General features: G+C 40.1%; 1 protein-coding gene across 1 annotated transcript; it reads left to right on the top strand.

Annotated features, from left to right (window-relative positions):
• Positions 1–11,263: 11,263 nt before the first annotated feature.
• Positions 11,264–19,613, top strand: LOC142097202 (up-regulator of cell proliferation-like). The gene is given in 3 exon segments (XM_075178850.1): positions 11,264–11,558; positions 14,891–14,951; positions 14,953–19,613. Coding segments are annotated over 3 exon segments (4,995 nt in total). The 3' UTR covers positions 19,592–19,613.
• Positions 19,614–22,364: the final 2,751 nt, after the last annotated feature.

The following is a 22,364-nucleotide window of genomic DNA, read 5'->3' as shown; positions in this document are numbered from 1 at the left end:
ATATGTGTGTTAGAGAATGTGTGTGTCAGTCTGTGTATATGTGTGTGTCACTGTGTGTTAGAGAACGTGTGTGTGTCACTCTGTGTATATGTATATGTGTGTGTATATGTGTGTTAGAGAATGTTTGTCATGAAGAGGGAGTGATTAGTTACGGACCGGAATTTGCTCTTTTGTCCACCAGCTGCTGCCTGGCTGGTAAATCAGGTAATTCCACCCTTAGCTAATGTCATAATATTCTATCATTCCCTGCCCAGTTCTAGTAATGTACAACATTAATTAATGAATGTAATGTACCCCTCATGTAATGTAGTTTTACCTTTATGTTGGTACTTATATGTAGAAGAGTGTTGAAGTAAGAACAGATGCTCGGTCTAAGGTTGGTAATGACAGGTATAGCTGAAAATACAATATATTTTTATACATTTTTCCATATACCAACAGTGGGGACAGAGCTATCTGGTGCTTCATTTTTTCAACTAAGTCGTGACAACTTCTTCACTGCTGGATACACCAATTATATGCTGAAATAGGACCAGGTAAGTCTACTAATTATCCGTTATTAAGCCCCAACCAGTTTCCATGAAGCTCTCACAAGGGGCAGGCTGGACTGGGGGGCAGGGGGCATTGGCCTCTTGGGTTGGACCCATAGTGAACTACCTTGGGCTGGGTCACTGGGCCACCTGCATTTTTTTTCCATTAAAATGTTCCTACTAGGCTGCTGAGCCGAGCCCCCCCATGCCATTTTGTGTGCTTGCTGCCCTCTAGGTATAGCACTATAGTGATCACTATATCACCAAAAGGCATCAATAAAAGACCCTCATTCTCTAATCATCTTTGTTTGTGTTCCACAGATAAGTCTCTGGTTTCAAGGAAATTACCTTAGTAGCAGAGGACTATGATTATCATCTATGACCCACAAACCTCACAGGATGTGGAACCAAGTCTTGAACCTTCTTTGGGACAAACATCAGTCTTTGGATCAACAGGAAAGCTTTTTTCACCTTACCTCAAATATTGGCCATTATTTTCTCGGCAATACATACAATTATAGATGTATAATATTTTTTAATTTTCTCTTTAATAAATGAGTTGTTTGTCCACCTTTCTCCACATTTATAGTGTGTATCCCATTATTCCAGAAATCTCTCTTCCTCTGCACATACTGTAACTTTTATCTTCCTTTGCACGCAATGTAATGTCTCTCTTCCTCTGCAAACTGCATCTTCTCTCCTCTGCACACACTGTAACTCTTCTCTTCCTCTGCACACACTGTAACTCTTCTCTTCCTCTGCACACACTGTAACTCTTCTCTTCCTCTGCACACACTGTAACTCTTCTCTTCCTCTGCACACACTGTAACTCTTCTCTTCCTCTGCACACACTGTAACTTCTCTCTTCCTCTGCACACACTGCATATTCTCTCTTCCTCTGCACACACTGTAACTCTTCTCTTCCTCTGCACACACTGTAACTTCTCTCTTCCCCTGCACACACTGCATATTCTCTCTTCCTCTGCACACACTGTAACTCTTCTCTTCCTCTGCACACACTGTAACTTATCTCTTCTTCTGTACACACTGTAACTTCTCTCTTCCTCTGCACACACTGTAACTTCTCTGTTCCTCTGCACACACTGTAACTTCTCTGTTCCTCTGCACACATTGTAACTTCTCTCTTCCTCTGCACACACTGTAGCTTCTCTTTTTTTCCTGCACACACTGTAACTTTTCTTTTTCTCTGCACACACAGCAACCTATCTTAAAAACACCACCAAACTCCATATAACCTCATGAGTATCAACACCTCCATATAAACTTATGTATAACACAGTCTCCATATACTCAATAGCAACACTATCCTAGCATTACAATATAACAAGACCTTTCTTTAATACTTTGCTTTCATATCAATCAAACAACGTCACAGCTCCCAGTAATCACATCACACTGCTCCCGATAATGCATTCATCATATAAACTTTAGGAAAAAAATCTTACACATCTATCAGTATTAATCATTCTCTCAGAATCTACAATATTCGAAAATCCATTACAATTCCATATCAATATAGCGTTCCCATATATCTCTCTATCATTATCTACAGCTTTAGCTCATACTATGCCTTGAATGTCTCTGGACTGAAGTGTATTATTCATCGTGTATATCCATGTGGTGGGGGGAGATGAGGGGGATGAGAATGGGAAGTGACTGATCTTCGTTAAAAGTCGTGGAAAGAGCTAGAAGCAGTGAACATTTTAGGCTGTGTTAATATACTGAATTTATTCCTTTTACTCTGGCCTGCCGTGTGTTCCTGTGGACTTCATCAACCATCGGGAACTTAACAATTGACCCAGAGTAGCTCTGTTTTCCTTCTTCAATATATGTATATATATATATATATATATATATATATATATATATATAGTACTTGCACTCACTCTGTGCTACATAGCTAATACCTAGGTACCGTCTCAGAGAAGCACGGTATGTACTATAGAAATGAAGGGCGGCACCCTGTATTTTTAAAAGAAGATAAAGTACAATACTGCCATCAAGTGTAATAGTATAGTATAAGTCATATTGAGAAAGCCGACGTTTTCAGAATGGAAACTCATTCTTTCATCAGGGCTACACAAGAAATAACATGTAGTTGGGTTTAAGTGTTCAATAGAGTTAAGGGTCTTGAAAGTATAATCCCTATAAGTTTTTTCTATATACTGCATAGTATTTTCTAGTAGACAGTATATGGCACTTACCTGTATAGAGTGTCATCTGTCTGCGGCTGCCCCCGTCATTGTATCATTGGATTTGAACTGAGTAGCATGAATAGATTTTCTGACTACTCTGTTCACGTTTGATGATGTCAGCAACACGGCTCAGAGCAGAGAGCCAGCCATCGACAATGGACTCTCCGTTAGTTGTCCTCAGATAAAGACTCTAGGTTGGTTAGACCTACAAATAGAGTCCTAATAAGCTGGGAATGTAATCACTAAATGCTTCACCCCTTGAAGATCATTACAATATATCATACCACAAAACAAAATAACATCTTGGGTATGCATGTGGTGGCAGAATAAACCTCATTACTGTGACTATCCTGCATACAGCATGGAACGGTCAACCCATGTCCAGCCAGCTCTTCTCACCTGAGAAAATGTTTCTGTCGCCACCATGCACAGGTGCCAGAGAACTAGAATGAAATTATGACATCACAAAAGAAATACGATGACGCTTTTGCTTGTGTGGCCTCTGAAGACCCCGCAAACAGCTGCAGAAGTTCCAAGTTAAACCCTGAACAACAAGAATTATAGTTAGTAAATTAATGGAATGATAATACAATCAAAGACTCTCTCGAGTCTCTGTCGGACATGATTGTAAGGATCTTTCTCTAAATTCCTAAGTTCTCTCAACAGCACAACCTTCTCTTGGCCTTTCACCCATGGTCCTAATATCCAATGAGCAGAGCTGGTTCTCTTACTAATTGGTCCAGTGCCAGCAGTGAGTGTGCACTGTGGAAAACACATTTATATTATTACAAGTCACTCAGGAGACATGAATGTGAAAGTCACTGGATGTTTTACTTTTTCTTTCTCTGGATTTTGTATGATGTGCCCCACCCTTTGTTTAGACTCGTTTAGGCTCTGTGATTTCAGTTACAGCCAGTTTCTAGCACCACTCTCACCTTAGAAGACAAACGAATATGGGGTAAGTAAAAGGCTGATATTCACAGACAGAATTCAAGGAACATCTGAGTCTGAGATAATATTATATGGTGCTGTATGAAGGATTGGCGCTACCATTGGACAAACGTAGTCAGTCACCAAAGGTGTAAGGTTTATGGGGAACCTAAAACACTCAATTAGGGACATAATGTCACTCTTTCAGTGTTTTTAATGTCCCTGAGATGCTCCCACATTGAGCACCGGCCACTGACATGGAGGAGCCGCTTCCGATAGCTTCCTACCTGTGAAGAAATAGTGTTAATACATTTATAACTGTAGCTGAAAAAGACATAGTAAAGTAAAGCAAGTTTAGTTCCACAATGGCATTCAGGTACATAAACAGCAAGAAGAATTAAACTGATAATATTAGGCCATTAAATGATAGTGTAAGAAACATAATTGTAGAAGATAAAGAAAAAGGTAATCTCTGAAAATATGTTGTTTCATTTGTATTTACAAAGGAGGAAAAAATACCAGGAAATAGGTTGTGTAATAGCAATATTATAAGCAGACTCTTAAATGTTACTTATCCAACATAGCAGGAGATGCGGTTTATGTTTAATCAAGTTTAATATAGATAAAGCACCTTTCCACCGATGTCACCCACCCATGTGTGCTAAAGGAGCTAAGTTTGGTAATTAACCGTTATTTTTTATGTATATATGGTTCAGTGCCACAGGATTGGTGGAAAGCAGATGTGATACTAATCTTTAAAAGGAGAACAAAGGAAATTATAGAACTGTGAGGCTGGCTTCTCTTGTGGATACATTTTCTGAGGAATGCGATTATGAATTATATTGTAGAATATAATTTGATAACAGAGCGTCAGTATGGGTTCATGGAAGTTGTTGCCTGGATAATATTGTCCTGGAGCGGGAAGGGTTAATTGACTGCTTCACCGTGCCAGGCTCTGTCTATATGTGCATGCATGAAACTGCAAAACCGTCTCTGTTTGCAGGTTCTGGTGATATGGCTTCACAAAATTAAATGACATTACACCTATTTTCAGAAACTACTTGTTAAGTTGTATCAAGCTGTAGCCTCCAGACAACTAAAGGTGGGAAATGTCACATATGGCAATGACTCAAATATCATTGCTGCCTTAAGGTCAGGGTAAATATCACACAAACGTTAGCACGGAGGGCCTAGGCTCAGCAGTCTAATATGAACATTTTAAAGGAACAAAATACATGTAAAATACATGCCAGCCCAAGGTAGCCCCTTATGATAGATGCTCTCTCCCCTGCCCCCCAGCCCAGCAGCCCCTAATTCTTGTTCACATACCAATACATTGAAAGCATAATAGAAATGCCAAGGAAGATCTGTGCCCAATTTAACCTATAATATTGCACAAGAAATGCTCCTACCATGTTACAGAGATGGGACAGACTGTCACAGCATCAGCTCATATGTGATCGTGCAACTAGACTGAATGTCACCATGGCTATGCTTGAGATACTATAGCTGATGATGATGATGATGCCTGAGCAAAACATTGTGGGAAATGTCTTATTTTACCCAAGGCAATTCCAACATGGAATATTTGTAAACTGCTGCACCCCTTTTTCAAAGCGCCAAGTTCGTTAGCGGGGATTGTTGTGGCATTAGTGACCTTTTAGCAATTCTTTTTTTTGTTGTAGTCTGAAAAACTGTGTGGCGATCATATATTAAAAATAGGGAAACAAGATAATTAATAAAAAATTGAATAAATACAACTTGAGAAATATACTAAAAGCTTTTCAATGAAGGAAGAATAAGTTCACTGCAATTTAAATAAAGGATGAATATAAGATTCCATGAAGTTAAAGAGAGATAAGGGACTATATATTGAGTCTGTATAAGCTGTAATATTAGGTTCTATAGTTAGTGTTAGGTTGTATAATTTGTGTTTACATATGTTTTTGTTATAATGTTTGCTTGTTACAAGTGTGTATGCAGATTTATATTACAGAGTAAGAGTTACACAGAAGATCATCATAGTTATCTTATTTATCTCTATCCCAGGCAAGATAGGAGAAATGATTACCAGTAATATCTTCATCCCATCTTTCACCCACGATAAATTTTCAATACTATCTCTGTACCAGCTATCTGTGATGAGGAGGTGAACATTCTACCTGTATGGATTGTTACATTAGGACAACATCCAATACTCTCCTGTGAGTTTCTGTTACTCTGCACGTGCTTTGTATACTGCCTGGACACTCCCTATTGAACTATTTGCAAGTCATGTTTATAATAACTGCTTTATCAAACCTCACTTACTACTTACCTACTTATCCCTCTAATAACGTCTTCTTCTCACTCACCACCCCTCCATGCAGACATTATTATTATCATTTATTTGTTAGGCGCCACAAGGTGTCCGCAGCGCCGTACATAGTACAAACAGTAAACCATACAGGGTTAAACAGTACAGAACAGTAAACACAAAGTACCAATGCTTCAGAAACTCCGGGACAGACAAATGGAGTAAGGACGGAGCAGAAGAACAGGTGAGGAGACAGGAGGGGAGAGGGGCCCTGCTCAAACGAGCTTACATCCTAAGGGAGGGTAGACGAAACAGACACGAGAGGGAGCGGTGATACCAGGGGAGAGAGGGAAGAGTGAGCAGAGTAGGTGAGGGGTTAGGTGGATGATTGGTAGGCTTTAAGGAACTGGTGAGTTTTAAGTGCTCGTTTGAAGGAGCTCAGATTGGGTGATAGACGGATGGAGCGAGGGAGGTCATTCCAGTGTAGGGGGGCAGCTCGGGAGAAGTCTTGGATTCTGGAGTGAGAAGTGGTAATGAGAGTGGAGGAGAGGCGGCGGTCAGTAGCAGAGCGCAGGGAGCGGACAGGAGTGTGGATGGTGAGGAGGTCGGAGATGTAGGGGGCAGTAGACTGGGAGAGAGCTTTGTAAGTGGTGGTAAGACATTGATGAAACCATCTCCTATTTACCGTTTCCTCCTTTGTTTCTAACATTTCAGCTGTGCTCTTCCTTTCATTACTTCCCCTACCTGTAGCTTCAAATACTCTGCTCCCTGAACTCTTATCACTGCCCACCCTACACTAACTGAAACTACCCCATACTTTCCAACTTTTAGAACCTCTTATCTGGGAGATCCTGGAGAGGAGGCCAGGAGGTGGCAAGTGCAGAAGTGGGCGAGGGATCAACATTGTCCAGCCTCTTGCTGGGTATTGCCGCAATTAGTGGCATTGCACAGCAGGCCTGATTATGCAAATTGTGTCATTAAGCCCCGCCTACACCCAGAATCTGAGTGGTTGCCTTCTCTTCCAGAAGTCCTTGAGGACTCTCCAAAGTTTGGGACTCTCCTGGACAGGAGTAGGCAGGTGTGAACTACCCTCTCACTCACATAATTCTCCCCTGGTCCTCTTTCCCACCATCTCCTTCTCCTGGCCGCTGGCGAAAATTATTTTGTACCAAGAAGGACTTGGGCTTCTCTTCTGTAACTGGAATGAACCAGCTAAAATTAGCAGAACCTTACAACAACACACTGAAATATGATACTTGCATCATTCACATGGAACATTTCTTCCCACTAGATAATCCATTTATATTATTTCTGCATTTCTTTTACTAATTAGCAGTTTCAGCTTTCACTTATTTATCGCTTTGCTTCCACTATCCTCATACCTTAAGGGTTAATTCCATACATAAACTAATACATATTTTTCCTTCTAGCTAGTTCACAAATACACAGCAAATAATCACAAATCAGTCACTCATGATTTTATGTTCAAAACTATTTATTCTGCACTTATTAATATATAACACTCTGATGTCTGGTTAAATACAAGCTCCTGAGTTGGCTTCTCTGGAGGACAGTTATGAACATGACAATGAATTGGCAACTTTAGTGGTTGGTTTGAGTGATATCACCATAGTCAATATGGCCATGGAACATACATCTGAGATGAAAGATATTTTACAGATCGTGGTCCATGCATTTCTTAGGATGAAAGAAATTGGGAAGAAACCCAACTGTCAGTACGTGAGCGATGTGTCCGCTCATCAAAAGAACATGAGAGACCGGAAGAAACTTCTGGAACAATGAAATTAAATGACAAAAAATTGCTGCAAAAATGGAGTATGGATGGATTTCATGTTTCAGTGATGTGATGGACTTGTACTTTCCCGGACTGTGGCAGGGGGTCCCACCGATGGCTCCAGTAAATTTTGGTTACAGTGAAAAGTTTAAGAGCAAAAATAGTATTTATTTGAATTCTTAAAATCAAAGAACTCTGAGTACAGACAATGGTACATTCCTCAGTTGATTATATGGATAAAGAGTTTGTGGAATACAGTTAAACACAACAATTTTATCTTCAGTTTTAGGAACAGTCTGGTAGCTGAAGCTTATAATAAACTGTCTGCACAATACTCTCGGTGAGAATGGGATTTCACTAAAAAAGTCCACAGCTGGGTGATCAGCACAGAGACTAGTATTAGAAATCAATCTGCTAATAGTCATGATACAGAAACCTCTGCACAGTATAAGAATTCCCTCCTATTGAAAGAAGAAATAATGATGCAACATACTTTGAGACTAAATCTGAAAATGTCCATCTTATAGAACGATACAGAGAAGACGTGTACGTGACTGTACAGTTCCAAAAGAAACAACTAGAAAGGAATATGCTAAGCAAGTTCTACAAAGCTGTGTATATCACAAAGACAAGATCAATATACAGAATATTCAGAACATATCTTACACCTAACACATCTAACATCGGTCAAGAATTGCTTCAACTGCTAAATAATTAAATTAGTCTAAAAAATGGTGATTTCAATAAACAATGAAGTTACATGTAATTTCAGGGGACCAAAAATACATTGATGTCTATGGGGGACAATAAAACATAATCTGGTATATATCAGTCCAGAAACTCTAATAAGAAAGCAGGTCTGATAGATAATGGTATTGTCAAATCCAACGTATGCTCTCCGTGAATTAAAACCGAGCTATACACAATCAAAGGAATTCTTTTTGCATGCATGCATTGATCGACCAATCAGAGAACAGAGAGAACACAACAATATTTCTCGTGTGTATTGAAACTGTTCTGTTTATTACAATCAAGATTACACATTCTTATAGCACTCAGAAACTTTTTCTAGCATGCAAAAAGATATAACACCTAGCTTCATATGTCTAAAATAATTTGGGCTATAAATCTGTAATGATTTTAGCATTGCAAAGTAAATTTCAAAACACTACGAGTTACAATGCTATCTAAATTAAACTGTTTCTTACCAGCACTTCTCTTTTCTACTGTTTAAACATTTTCCACACATCTCCTGGAACATTGCCACGTACTCATTATTTTTCTTGAGACTTATACATTATTTTTTAAGCAATCTTAAAGGCACAATACACATTATTTAATGACTTCTATATTCTAATTTCTCAGTATACATGTGTCAGAGAGAGAATAAAATCAATGTACGATTAAAAATACTTTATTAGCAAAAAATCCATTTGTTTATATTGTTTATAATTAATAATAAGATTATATGTGTTGTTTTTTAAGTGTGTATCAAAATTATATTAATATTGTACTATATTTACTTTATTGTTTACTTATTTATAAAGAGGCACTACTTTTTAAAATCTGTATTTGTGTAAGATTTCTATGAGTTTCTCTTCACACCCCACTCTAGTATGTATTTTGTCTTTGCACATTTTAATGCTTGTAAAAGACTCAAGCTGGGTACACATTAGAGATGCTCAGGCTCGGTTCTCCGAGAACCGAGACCACCTGAACTTCGCAGATCCGAGTACCAAGCCGAGCCGGCTAGGTACTTTTGCGCACCCTCGGAAATGAGACAAAACATCATTGTTGCGTCATCGGATCTTGCGAGTTTTGGATTCTATAAGAACCGGCATCCAGCGCCATTTCACCTCGGCAATTCAGCGCCATTTCACAGAGAGACACAGAAGGGGTAGCACAGTTCTTGGCAGTCTCTAGTGGGGGGGGGGGGGGGCGTTTTCTTAAAAGTCTCTAGTGACATTCTACTGAGTTATAGCTCACACAGAGACAGGAGGGGTCCATTGCTATATTGCTAATTGTCATTGCTGAAATAGAAATAATAGGGCTGGCAGTGTTGTTCAAAATCTGCAGTCACATTGTACTGTGTTATATACCTCACACACAAATAGGAGAGGTCCGTTGCTCCAATGCTAATTGTCATTGCTGAAATAGAAATAATAGGGCTGGCAGTGTTGTTCAAAATCTGCAGTCACATTGTACTGTGTTATATACATCACACACAAACAGGAGAGGTCAATTGCTCAATTGCCAATTGTCATTGCTGAAATAGAAATAATAGGGCTGGCAGCATTCTTGAAAATCTGCAGTCACATTGTACTTTGCCATAGCTCATTGTACTTTGCCATAGCTCACCCAGAAATAGGAGAGGTGGCTGTGTTTAGTGCTGAAACAGAAATTGTAATAATAGGGCTGTCAGTGTTCTTAAAAGTCTCCGGTGACATTCTACTGTGTTCTTGTTACTCTCCAGTCTCATACATGATAATACTAATCCCTCTACCTCATGTGCTAAAGCCTATGTTCAAGTGCATATTTTTTTTAAGTCAGGGAAACAAAAATGTAAATAAAAAGCTTGTACCTTTTTAAAGAAAAAAACACCTCTCTAATAAAGGTGAAAGTTTACTGTAGAAAAACATAAAATTGCAGGCATGACATTTTACCCAAAATATTACTAAGCATACCAGCATCAGCTTGCTCCATTCTCTCAGTTAGATCTCAGCACCTGCAATCTACACTGTCATAATATTCACCCTCATCAGTGTGTACATCATTCTCAAACAATACTAATTCATCCCTGCTGGAATTCACCATCACAGAAGTCTGTGTACTTTGATGTAATTGTCGGTAATGGCCTTCCTCATGGAATTTGTAGTTCATTTTATGGCAGAGCTGTCACGATTTTTGGGCAATTCTTTTAGAACAGACCAAATGTCAAAATGTTGTGCTGACTCATCTGCATCACCACTGGATGTCTTGGGAAAGCTAAGTTTTTTCCTAGAAACAGTTGCCAGAGAAACTGAAGGAGGATACATTGTTGTCTCATGTACCACTTGATCTGTCAGCTTGTTGACCAGGAGCTCATTGCATCTCTTGAGATCTGGGTCAGTTGGAAAGAAAGTGAAGACATAGCTCTTAAACCTAGGATCAAGCACAGTTGCCAAAATGTAGTGATCCGATTTCAAGATGTTGATAACTCGTGGATCCTGGTGAAGCAAATAAAGTACTTAATCTACAAGTCCAACATGGTTAGCGGAATTGCTTTGTTTCATTTCCTCCTTCAATTTCTCTAGCTACTTTTCAAACAGTCTAATTAGGGGGATCACTTGATTGTGTCTATGGCTAGCCCAACTTACTTGAAATATAACTAATTTCCTGTACATATATATGATTATTCACAGACAGTGATCAGCACAAATATCTGGTAAATCATGTTATGTAAACAGACTAATCACTGTTTTTATACTTATTTTCAGACCGTGAAACACAGAAAACAATGGCATCTATCAGAGAAGCTTTGAGGACTATTAAACACCTGAGATGGAAGTTAATGGAAGTGATTGAGGAGGATGTGGATGGTTTGTGTGATGAGCTGGACTCTCTCCACCTCATAACTTCCCAGGAGATTATAGATCTGTATCAGGCTGTGAGTCCAGGAGAGGGAACTGACAGGCTGATAAATATTATACTGCAGAAGGGAGAACCGGCCTGTGAGAAATTCCTGGACCATCTAGAGAACATGATTCCCAGGTATCCAGCATTGTCTGATGTGTCCCAACACTTACCGGAAAGTGAGTAACTTCTCTCATCACAATCATTTGTAATCACAGACATTTCACATTAGATAAACATTGCCACTATCCAGCACTCACCTGAGCTTGCATGACTTGTGTGAGACAAAGGGTTAATCAAAAACAACCACCTGGTCTGTTTAAAATGATTTAAACTTTCTCTGTCTATCCCACACACTACCTTTGCCTTACCAGTTATGCCACCAGCAAGGTGTTTTGTGAAGAGCTGACACTGTTAGTCAGGAAGTCTTCGGTTCTCCATTTAAATTAAACAATCAAAATTTACTTTCATCAGAGTTCTCATAAACCAAATAATCTCCTCTATTTTATTATGTAGCGATTTATAACCAAGTTAAGTCTGACATGTGAATTCGTGAGAACACAGAGATCTGAAATTATTAAGTATAATGGACAATAAATCCTTATTGCTTAAGTTAAAAACAATTAGCAAAATGACACACACAGATATTAAAAAATAGTTTCTTGTAAAATAAAAAGAGTAAAACAAAATAAATAATAACTTACGAATGATCCATTTCTGCCTTGCTAGGAGGGCCAGAAATAAAGGAACATTACTCAATATCAAATTGACTCCCCTAAAAGTTTATTTCTTAGATTTACAGGACATTTTAAACATTGTGCAGGTACCCACAGCCCCCCTTCCATTATGATATCAGAAATAGAAAGTCTGTGTAAATACAAATTAGGAAACACCTTTCATATCAGTTTTTAGCTATAAACGCCTAACTTCTCACCAGAATGTCCTATAAAGTTGATTTACCTCCACACAACATAAGCCATATGTTTATCTTCATTTGCATACCAAACATGACTCCTGTAAGTATAATATTTTAGAATATATGATATGACAATTTCCTGGGTCCTTATGTGCTTTTGCTCACACTTATTCTAGCCCCCTCTTTGAGGTGTCCTGAGATATCACAACCTTAATGAGAGATTTCAAAGGCCTCAGCTTCTATGACCTGTGTAATAAATTGGTACTGGGCACTTGTCAGTAGCCATGTGTCTGGAGCTCTCTAATCCATAATTACTTCATGGGGAGAACAGAAGAGAAACAATCAAAGAGATGCATTCATTTAGATTCAGGTTTCAGGTTTTAACCCATTTCTGGACACAGAGGGCCTGATTCATTAAGGAAAGGAAGGCAAAAAAAGAGAAAGTTTTCTCCTGGACAAAACAATGTTACAATGCAAGGGGTGCAAATTAGTTTATTATTTTGCACATAAGATAAATAAAAAGTCACTCTATCAGCATTGTACGCACCTGTTACTATACTATTCATAGTCACAGTGCAAGCATACGGCAATATCTTTTGCTCACACGATATGACTTTACAGTCAGAAACAAGATGTATATTTCTTACACACAATACATATTTAATACAGTTCAACGTGAATATTACAGAGACGAATGTCATTAGTAGTATGAAGTCGGTGAGTAGGGGAGTATTTCTTAACAAGGTCGGAGAAGTAGAAGGGGAAGGTGTTGTAGAGGGCAATAAACAGTTTGAATTGTATACTGGAGGGAATGGGGAGCCAGTGGAGAGTTTTGCAGAGGTGAACAGCAGAAGAAGAACGGTGGGAGAGGAAGAAGTCATTACGCTGCATTCAGGACAAGCGGGCCAAAGAGAAGGGGTATGTAATAATCAAGGCAGGAAATGATAAGAGTGTGCTATTATAATATTATATATGAAACTATGTGTTATTATAATTACCCCACTATGTCACAATGCACAAGTGTGCATCTACAACCCCATAGATGTGTTCCCCTCACAGACCACAGCACTCAAGGGATGCACATGCATCTGTCCTATGACTCCTCTCCACAAGAGATGCAGGTACATTCATGTCACATGATACACACTGGATACACATGCATATCCATCTTGCCAGCCCCCGATACCACTGAAAGGATGTGCACACATACTGGGGACACTATGTTACCCCTAACAGATGGAATGTGTGAGCAGTATGTTTATCAGATGCACATGCATCCTAATGTTGATGTCACTCTTACAGAAGACACAATTTTACAATCACTCTGATCAATCAAACCCCTCTCTATTTTGGGTGCAAAAATCAGCCCGATCTTTAAAATATCTCTATGTTTTTTATCTGCTCTCATTCTCACTAAACTCAATGAGGAAGCCACTACCGGTGCACAAACACATTCTGAAATGTATAAAGATTATAAGTTTATCATCATCATCATCATTTATTTATATAGCGCCACTAATTCTGCAGCGCTGTACAGAGAACTCACTCACATCAGTCCCTGCCCCATTGGAGCTTACAGTCTAAATTCCCTAATATAGACACACACTCACACAGACAGACAGACAGACAGACAGAGAGGGAGAGCCTAGGTTCAATTTTTGATAGCAGCCAATTAACCTACCAGTATGTTTTTGGAGTGTGGGAGGAAACTGGAGCACCCGGAGGAAACCCGCGCAAACACAGGGAGAACATACAAACTCCACACAGATAAGGCCATGGTCGGGGATCAAACTCATGACCCCAGTGCTGTGAGGCAGAAATACTAACCACTGAGCCACCGTGCTGCCCTATAATAAAGTTTATAATAATATGATTGATTCTTAAGTCTTTAGGGCAGGGGCTGGCTTTCAAATTTTAGGCTGGGGGGCAAGACTTGACTTAGCAGCCTGTTAGGAACATTTTAAAGGAGAAAAAAATGCAGGTGGCCCAGTGATCCAGCCCAATGTAGCCCACTTTGGAACTAGCCTAGGAGGCAGATCCCCCCCTGCCCATTAGGCTGCCCCTGCTTTAGGGATAGTGTTAAAGTTTAAAGAATTAAACTTCCTCTAATATTGTACTTACTCGGGATCCGTGTGTTGATGAGGTTCGGGAGTCCTGCCATGTTCTCCCAGCACCTGTCCTAGATTATCTCCTCTCTCCGACACGCAGGGTGTTGTCTGGCTACAACATTTCTGCCTTTCTAAAAAAAGGTAAATTAAATAGAGTTGGCAGAGGCAGGAGCTAGCAGAGTCAATCATGGAACCCAGGTAAGTACAAGTTCAGGTGGAGATTTTACCTGTCATAGTCTACCCAGAACCCCCTATATAAAATATTTAAGCTTTAAATGACTATACATAATTAATTTTTTAGCAATTATTTATACTATAGTTGAAAAAAGAGAGGTACCTTTATGCATGTAATTACAAATATGCTAATTACTTATCTACATTTACAATTATAGTATTATAAATTAATTATATGCATTTATTATTTGAAAGTGTGCTTGCACATGATAATGTTAATGTATTATAACATGGAGTTATTTTCTTTTCACAGACAAAGTGCAGACATTTCATAAACTTCTGGAGAATGTAAAGTTACAGCAACCAACTGTATCAACTGACCCTAAGGGATGTTCTAGAGATTGGGTCAGAGAATCTGGATGATGTTCAGCCTCAGGATATAACAGATATTCCATGGCACTTTCTAAGGAAGATCATGGCCCTGAACAGAACTGCACTAAACACTCAGTTTGAAAAACATTCTAACTTGGATCCAAATGAAAATAAAAATGGGTTTGATTTATCAGTGACTGATACTGAGAATGATTCTAATCCCAATATTCACCCTCTGGATGTTGTGTGCGCTGTCCTGCATTGTTCAGACAGTTTTCTACAACAAGAGATTGTATCAAAAATGTCCATGTGCCAGTTTGCTGTCCCTCTGCTGCTCCCTGCTGGTGATGGCACAGAATGCACCTTCATGCTGTGGGCAATGAGGGATATTGTGAAGAGATGGAGACCTCAATCATTAGCCGACAGTAAAGGGTTCAATGAAGAAAATGTTGTGAACATTCCCATACCGATCTTCTCCTTTGGAAGATTGGGAAAAAATAAATTATCCAAATCTAAAATCCTTAATCAAGTCCTTAATCCAGCTCAACAACATCACGATTTCTTCATACATGACAATATGGAGGGAGGAAATACTGAGAGGAAAATATCTGATGGACTTGTGGAGATTTCCTGGTATTTTCCTTGTGGTCAGTCTGATGTTTTCCCAGAGCCCATCGCAGTGACCAATCTACGTGGAGACCTGGAGTCCAGCTGGGAACAGTTCACGTTTCTGACACAAGTCTCATCAGCTGTGTTTATATTTATTGAGAGTATTTGTGAGAGAGAATTCAGAATGTTATCAACCTGCAGTAACTCCGACACACAGTATTATTTCATTGTTACTCCAAGTCCTGGGAAACAAGTAACCACAGAGACTAATAAGCACATAAAATATCTAATGTCAGAGCTAAAAATTGATAATACAAATATTATTCTAAAGGGCAGCACAGCTAATGATGCAGCATTAGTGAGAAAAATACAAAACAACATTGAGCGTCTTTTAAAGAATTGTCAAAAAAGAAGTTTGGTTAGTATTATAGATGGAATCCAAGGAGATTATATCTGTGTAGATGAGAACACGTCTACATGTCAGAATGCAAAGGAACATGCCAGGAACATCACCTCTGTAATACACAATGTGGAAGAGTATAAGAAAGAATCTCTGACATTACAGGGAGATCTGTGGACACAAATAACAAAAATAGAGAAAGAACTTTGCAGAATGACAAAACAAGGAGGGAAAAATGCACAAGATTATCAAAGTGAGCTCATACAGCATCTAAATTCCCTACACCAGGAACAATACAAACACAGCCTGTCTAATGGCATATTACTGTTTATTAATGCAATCACCCAATTGTCTCAGCTAGAAAAACATTATTTTTTGAAATGGATGAAGTTTGAGCTGGATTCAATTGCAAGAAAAAATATTTGTGTATTGCTGTCTGAATACAAGGAAAAATACAACAGTAAATCAAGTAATCCAGAAGAACTAAAACAACTAGATCGGAAAATCTCTGACAGCTCTTTAGGAATTGAACATTTCCTACGTGAGCTGGGGCAGGTTTATGAGGCTGAATGTGCAGTGGTTAAGGACAAATTAATTGTTGAAGTACAAAAGCAATTTTCTAATCTTCCAGGAATAGCTGCTGATCTCCTGCTGGATGGGTTCCCATTGGAGCTGATTGATGGAGACTCCTCCAACATCCCCCTGCAGTGGATAACTAATGTCCTGACTGAGCTGGACAACAAGACAGGAGGACACTGCAGGATGAGAGTAATAACTGTGCTGGGAGTGCAGAGTACAGGGAAATCCACCCTTCTGAACACCATGTTTGGTTTGCAGTTCCCTGTGGCCAGTGGACGATGCACACGAGGAGCCTTCATGACTCTTATTAAAGTGAAAGAGACCTTCCAGGAGGAGCTGGGCTGTGACTTTATTCTGGTGATTGACACTGAAGGGTTGAAAGCTCCTGAGTTGGCTTCTCTGGGGGACAGTTATGAACATGACAATGAATTGGCAACTTTAGTGGTTGGTCTGAGTGATATCACCATAGTGAATATGGCCATGGAAAATACATCTGAGATGACAGATATTTTACAGATCGTGGTCCATGCATTTCTTAGGATGAAAGGAATTGGGAAGAAACCCAACTGCCAGTTTGTACATCAGAACGTGAGCGATGTGTCCGCTCATCAAAACAACATGAGAGACCGGAAGAAACTTCTGGAACAATTGAATAAAATGACAAAAGTTGCTGCAGAAATGGAGAAGAAAAGTGAAATTACAGCTTTCAGTGATGTGATGGACTATGATCTAGAGACACACAACTGGTACATTCCTGGACTGTGGCAGGGGGTCCCCCCAATGGCTCCTGTAAATTTTGGTTACAGTGAAAATGTTCACAAACTAGAAAAAAATATATTAGAATTCTTAAAATCTCATAACTCTGAGTACAGACAATGTCACATCCCTCAGTTTATTATATGGATAAAGAGTTTGTGGAATGCAGTTAAACACGAGAAGTTTATCTTCAGCTTTAGGAACAGTCTGGTAGCTGAAGCTTATAATAAACTGGCTGCACAATACTCTCGGTGGGAATGGGAGTTCACCAAAAATGTCCACAGCTGTGTGATCAGCACAGAGACTGGTATTAGAAATCAATCTGCTAATAGTCTTAGTACAGAAACCTGTGCACAGTATAAGGATGTTCTCCAACAGCTGCTACTTGAAGAAGAAACAAAAATGTTGAAACAACTGGAAACATACTATGAGAATAAATCTGATAATGTCCATCTTATAGAACGATACAGAGAAGATTTCCGCATGAGTATAAACTTCTTAAAAAAAGAACAAAACAGTAATGCACTCAGCAAGCTCAATGAAGCTGTTTCTATCCAGAAAGGAAGGGTCCAGATACAGAATATTCAGGACACATCTCAGAAGCTGATTGAAGAGAAAATTACTGATCTCCTAAAACACTGCAGAGAGAGGAATTGTAATCTGGACAAAATGAAAGTGAAACAAGAATTTGAAGATATGTGGAAGAAAACACTATCTGATTTATCAATGGAGGGATTAACAAAACGTAACATCGGTCAGACAATGCTTTATCTGCTGAAACATCAAATGAGTGGAAAAGGTAGTGGTATAAATGAAAACCTATCTAATGTGATGAGTTTAGATGATTATAGACACAGAGCATTTAATATGGATAAAATGTACATTGATGGTTATGATTGTACTTCAAAACACAGCCAAGAAAACTATGATAAGGTAGCAGATCTTGCTGCATGTTTGATAGATAAGTGTGATACATATGTCACAGAGACAGTAAAATCCCCTGAAGATTATAATGACACTTACTGTCAGGAATTACTGCACATGATCAATGATAAACTGGAGGAAGGAAACCGTAAGAAGTTTCATTTCACATCACAGTTTGAGCTGGACCTCAAGCTCCTCATCTTTGGAAGAGCATCTTGGAAATTTCAGAAGATGCATGATACGTTTATCCAAGAAAATGACCCAAAAATCTGCCTAGAAAAGTTAAAACCTAAATATTTATCTACATTTGAGAGTATATTTGAAGAGAAAGATGAGTGTCAGAACAGAGCCAAAGCATTCTGTGAGCTGTGCCTGAAACCAGCATTAACTGAGTATATTCTGAGGCATCTCGGTAAGGAAATCATTGATGAGATAATAAAGGATACTGATAAAACCACATTTAGCAACAGAAGTAATTTCCAGATAACTGTGCTGGAGGATCTACTAAAGAAACACACATTCCAAAATTATTACAACTACATTCTTTCATATGAGAGTTTTTTGAAAAACTGGATATCAGAGTATGTGATAAAAGAATATCAGAGTTCTCCACGTCTAAATACTTTACAAGAGAAGATTTTGTGTGCGATCACTGGAAAAATCGAACACGTCCTTAAAAAGGAACCGTTTTTAAATATATCCAGCATTTCAGATTTTTTAAAGCAGTTTTGTGAACTATTCAAGAAAGAATTAGTAATTTCACAGAATGAGATGAAAGTGATCACTTTCCATAATACAGCAAATGTTGCGCAGTTCTCTGAGGTCATTCTCTACTATCTCCCTAACATAGAAAAAGATGTCCTATCAGAACTGGGATCATTAGACATTGAGTCTGTTCTCTCCAAGGTCACATTGAAGCCTCAGGATGAACTGCTAAAGAAGATGTTGGGATGTGGATATCAGTGTCCATTCTGTAATGTTCAATGTGACAATGAAGGGAGAAATCATAAGAATCATTCTGCATTTATCCACAGACCAGAAGGATTGGGAATGGGTAGTTGGTATGAAAATAAGATGTTGGTCACTGAAATATGTTCTACTTCTGTTATATCAAGTGCTAAATTTAAAAATTCAGACAAAGCAAGAAAGTGGCACCCATACAAAGAGTATCGCACATTTTACCCAGAATGGGAAATCCAACCTGACTCCAACAGCAAGTCCTCTGATTACTGGAAATACATTTTTGTGCAGTTTAATCAGCAATTTGCTGATAAATATGATGCAGAACCAGCTGTATTACCAGAAGACTGGAAGCAAAAGACAAAAGAACAAGCTTTGGCAAGTCTAAAGAAAGCTTTTAATATTAAGGGGTAGATTTACTAAGCAGTCACTTAGTATGTGGTCTCAACACATCGATTGTGGTTGTGGTCAGATTCAAACCGCAGGATTTATCATCCTGTTGTTTGGAGGATGGAAAACCATTTTTATGTGTGGCGGTTTGCAAACCCTTAAACAGCCCAGTCTACTAGGTGTTGGGCTCAGTCCTCTGGGGGCCCCCTCACCTACAGAGTACCAGCCCAATGCTGAGTAGTTCTGGGCTCCTCCTGGTTCCCCTGTTAGTTAGGTACCAGGGTTAAAGCATCAAAATATAGTTCAAGCACTTGTGGCACTAAAAGTGTCAGCATGCACTGACAGTCCCTGTGTGTTATTGCACCCTGGTGCCAGGTAATATTTGTCTTCTCCAAACCTAGGACAGACTTTTAATTAACCCAGCATTAAATAAATGACTAATAGGTGCATCCATAATAATAATGATGAATGCTACATATATATATATATATATATGCCCATTATAATGTAGTATATTATAATGTAATAAAATATGTTCTTATTACACATTGTTTTCTGTTTTTATTGAGCAGTGTTAGGTTAATTGTAAAATCTTTACCTGGTGTTTGTGCTTTGCTTGGTGACACTATCTTCTAGATAGGTATTGGACTTAAGTGGAACACACTGTATTTTTATATAACTCTTACAATATGAGCGTAGATGTACTGTTACTACCGTACTGTGTACCCAGGCCCGGCGCTTCCATTAGGCAACCTTAGGCAGTTGCCTAGGGCGCCGGGACTGCAGGGCGCCGCGGTTTGCGGCAGAAGTGCAGCGGCGGCTGTTTTTGTAGTTGGCCGCCGCTCTCGCACATGATCACTGACAGTCAGTCAGTGATCATGTGATCTGACTCTTCGGTGGCGCCTCAGTCCACCAATGTGCCGGCGCCCCATGTTCTCACACTGTCTGTCTGACAGACAGTGGGAGTAAAGTTATTTCCTGATGCCCCTCCCCTTCCAGCAGCCACTGCTCCACTGGCAAATTATGGGGTAGAATTTCTCCTCTCCTCTCACCTCCTGTTGGACGTGACATAATCATCACATCCCAGCAGAGAGGAACAGCTGTCTAAAGAAAAGTTTAAGGTAAGTGTTCCTGGTGTACAGGAGAGAGAGGGAGAGAGGGAGTGGTAAGCTGCAGGGGAGGGGGACACTGAGCTGGACGGAGACAGTGTGATACAGGAAGACATTGAGCTGGAGGGAGACACTGTGATATGGGGGGGAGGGAGCTGGAGGAAGACATTGAGCTGGAGAGACACTGTGATACAGGGGGGGGGGAGTGAGCTGGAGGAAGATAGTGAGCTGGAGGGAGACACTGTGATATGGGGAGGAGTGCAATGGAGGGGGACACTGTACTATGGGGGGACAGTGAGCTGGAGGGAGACACTGTGATACAGGGGGGGGGGAGTGAGCTGGAGGAAGACATTGAGCTGGAGGAAGACACTGTGATAAAGGGGGGGGAGTGAGCTGGAGGAAGACATTGAGCTGGAGGAAGACACTGTGATAAAGGGGGGGGGAGTGAGCTGGAGGAAGACATTGAGCTGGAGGAAGACACTGTGATAAAGGGGGGGGGAGTGAGCTGGAGGAAGACATTGAGCTGGAGGAAGACACTGTGATAAAGGGGGGGGGAGTGAGCTGGAGGAAGACATTGAGCTGGAGGAAGACACTGTGATAAAGGGGGGGGGAAGTGAGCTGGAGGAAGACATTGAGCTGGAGGAAGACACTGTGATAAAGGGGGGGGGGAGTGAGCTGGAGGAAGACATTGAGCTGGAGGAAGACACTGTGATAAAGGGGGGGGGAGTGAGCTGGAGGAAGACATTGAGCTGGAGGAAGACACTGTGATAAAGGGGGGGGGAGTGAGCTGGAGGAAGACATTGAGCTGGAGGGAGACACTGTGATATGGGGAGGAGTGCAATGGAGGGGGACACTGTACTATGGGGGAACAGTGAGTTGGAGGGAGACACTGTGATACAAGGTGGGGAAATGAGCTAGAGAGGGGCAGTGTGATGCAGGGGGGACATTGAGATGCAGGGGGGACAGTGCGTGATGCAAGGCAGGGGCAGTAGTGTGATGCAAGCGGGGGGCAGTAGTGTGATGCAAGGTGGGGGCAGTAGTGTGATGCAAGGGGGGGCAGTAGTGTGATGCAAGGGGGGCAGTAGTGTGATGCAAGGGGGGGCAGTAGTGTGATGCAAGGCAGGGGCAGTAGTGTGATGCACAGGACATATAAGTGTGATGAAGGGACATGTTAGGGCTGTCTATTCGGATTACTTGTCATTTCCCTTTGGACCAATAAAGGAAAGAAGATGCCCATTGCTTTTAACAAGTGCATAATACATAGACTAATTGTGTCAAGTTTTTTGGTCTGAAATCTAACACCTGAATACCTCCCCTCTAGAAATTCTGTGTCTGCAGTGAAGTCTGGTCAGCGTTCTGCATCAAACATCACTGAATCTGGACTGCTGGAGGAGGTAAGGCTTATCTTTTTTTTTTCTTTTGCAAACGTCAAGCGTATCATGGTCTTGGAAGTGGGTACTTGATGTGTACGGGAAGGGGTGGCGGGTTGAAATTTTGCCTAGGGCGCTGAGAAACCTAGCACCGGCCCTGTGTGTAGCATATGCTGTTATATATAAGCATTACATATTTTATGTTTAGTGTCATGGTAACATGAAAATTAACTTGATTACCTAAGTCTCTGATAGTTGCATCCCCCTGGCTGGGAGTTGAATGGCCTGGAGTCAGTGGCCACAATGGTCTTGGGGCAC

Source organism: Mixophyes fleayi, chromosome 7 (genome assembly GCF_038048845.1).
Source record: "Mixophyes fleayi isolate aMixFle1 chromosome 7, aMixFle1.hap1, whole genome shotgun sequence".
NCBI classification, from domain to species: Eukaryota; Metazoa; Chordata; class Amphibia; order Anura; family Limnodynastidae; genus Mixophyes; species Mixophyes fleayi.
This window is presented reverse-complemented; position numbering and strand designations above follow the sequence as displayed.